Genomic DNA, 2,571 nt, shown 5'->3' with positions numbered 1-2,571 from the left:
TTTAATTTTGAATAAATTTATTACACAAATTGATGTCAAAACTGATTGAAAAATCAAAATTGATGAAAAATCGATATAAAATCCAATAATTTTACGAATTACTGATGATTTTTCTTAAGAATCTTAGACGCAGCCAACGCTCGGAACAGCAGAACATATTCCATTATTACAATATGGTCTCATGGGATCACGGCATATCTTCAGAAGACCACCAACAGGCTTGCAAATGAGACGGGTGTTACAATCGTGGCAGGATATCTTCGGATCTGTTGTTATATCACAAGTGGTCCAATTTGTGGGGTTTTGTAAGGCTTCAGACTCAATAAATGTGCTTCGTGGACCTTGAATTTGATGAGGTCCTCCTTGATCGATGTGTGCGCCTCCTTGGAGAACCTGGCAGTTGGTTGTCACTAATGCTGCTAGCTATAAGAAATTCGTAAATTCAATGTAAAGAATAAAACGTGGCCGTTCAACGAACTAAAAAGAAACAATTTCTTCCTCTTCGTTACGATACTATTACCTACTACCTAAGTAGGTACCTATAAGAATTAATTAATGGCGATTTGAATGAGCGAAAGATTTTGAGGCATCTTAACAAAATTCCTGTTCGTCCATATTTTTCTACATTTGTGCAGATAGGTATTATGAAAAAGTACGTTCTCATAGTTAAATAATATTTTTTGTGAAGATGAAGTTTTAAGGTTAATGCAATAATTAAAGCGATCGAAATGAGTTATTAGGAAAAAATAAAATAAACACATATAAAATAACTTTACCACAAAGAGCACAACAATATTATAAACGGCCATGTTTCTCACTTCAATGCACTCGTAGTTTATTGTACTAGAAAGTAATTTCACCGCTTTTATGCAAGTTTCATTTATCTAAGCAAATATCGGCGGGCGGAAAACATAAACACTGTATTTTCCAATACATCTTGATGGTTTTCCTATATTGTACGAGTCAATAGCAATGTTTGTTGTTTTGTAGGTTTCTCCGACACATGTGTTTACGTTTTGTTAGAACTGCGTATCATAATGATGAAAACAATGCTATAATTTGATTTGAGCTTATCGTTGACTACGTTAGTGAGAAAATTTTTCTTCTTTTTAATGGTAATAATTTTTCGTAATAATAAAAAAAAACGACTTGACGTATTACATTATTATCACCTATATTCCTAACGTTATGAAATAAATTATGATGTATTTCTATGAGCTGCATGAATGTTTTGTTTTAAATATCTTGCTAGTGTTTTTCTAAAATATGTCTTTCCCAGCCTACGACGTAGCAAATACAGGCTTATCATATTTATTCATTTGTACGTCATATAGAACACGTGGTAGGTATGTATGTATGTATGTTTACTTTTTTTGTCCAAAGCTGATAAACTACGCACTATCATAATATGGCAAATAGTTTCATACGGTAGTCATTGGTCAAAGATAATTTGAATTTGGAATTTTTTGTGTTATTCATTTATCTAAAAATTAAATATATTTGTTATTTTGAAACCGTGCAATTATTTTACTAAAAATTAATATGAAACATAAGTTAAACGAATCGTTCGTTTGACATACAAAAATTTAATCACTCAGAACTCACATATCCGATAATTCATCAATATTTGATCAGGGTAATTAATCCTGCCAGTAACGACATTCGAATTCCATTGTTCTTGACCGACTTCAAAAAAAGGTAGAGGTTTAATTTGACACTATTTTTTTGGGTTTGTTACTTAAGAACTTTTTTTTTATTGCGAATAGTGCGGTTGACCACAATCTCCCCTGACGTTACTTCAGAACTTACGACTGATTGACCCGATTTTGATACTTTTTGTTTTTAAGCTGGTGCCTTCCATGTGGTCAACAAATTATGACAATTTCAAGGTGCTTCTTAGTTTTTTTTAAAAGGATTATTTGTAATGGGTTTTTGTTCATATTAAAAATGTTCTTCAATATATCATACGCACTATTAGTACCATTTGATATCGGTCGCAATATTTAACAAGTTTTTCGTTTTTGTATTTGCGTTGTTCGCAAGTCCCTTATTGAAATAATGGACTATCCATATTCTATTAGCTGTTACAGCATAAAATGGGTAAATATTGAAACATGAAACTTTTTACATATTATATCTTTATACTAGCGTTCGACTATGGTTTCGTTCGTGTCGTTTCGGCAATTAGTACTGAAATTATTATAAGGGATGTAAGCCATCCACTAATAAATACCTTGATTTTAGAATGATCTTATGGTGTATATCAAATAATTTATTGGTTGTCAGATATTATAAACTGTACCACCTATTAAATAAGACAATTACCTAGTTACATATAATATGATACGAATTACTAATGTAATACATAATAAGATATTTTCCAATCATTTTTTTAACTCTACTCTAGAGTAGATAATTAATCTACTAACTTTTTATAAACTCTACTCTCGTTTAAGTTAGCTATGAATAGATACATTAAGTTAGCAATGTATTATTTATATCTACATGTATATACAGCACAATATAACAATACTATTATTGGTCAATTTGTTGGTAAAAGAAAACAAAACG

General features: G+C 30.8%; 1 protein-coding gene across 1 annotated transcript; it reads right to left on the bottom strand.

The window, feature by feature from the left end:
* Positions 1-913, bottom strand: LOC123697710. Its single transcript, XM_045644243.1, has 2 exons — positions 777-913; positions 1-423 (listed from the first exon to the last, which is right to left on the bottom strand). The coding sequence occupies exons 1-2, from the start codon at positions 807-809 to the stop codon at positions 124-126; spliced, it is 333 nt and encodes a 110-aa protein (XP_045500199.1). The 5' UTR covers positions 810-913; the 3' UTR covers positions 1-123.
* Between the last annotated feature and the right edge of the window lie 1,658 nt (positions 914-2,571).

Source organism: Colias croceus, chromosome 15 (assembly GCF_905220415.1).
Source record: "Colias croceus chromosome 15, ilColCroc2.1".
Taxonomy (NCBI): domain Eukaryota; kingdom Metazoa; phylum Arthropoda; class Insecta; order Lepidoptera; family Pieridae; genus Colias; species Colias croceus.
Note: the sequence above shows the minus strand (reverse complement) of the source record. Positions and strands in the feature narration are given on the sequence as shown.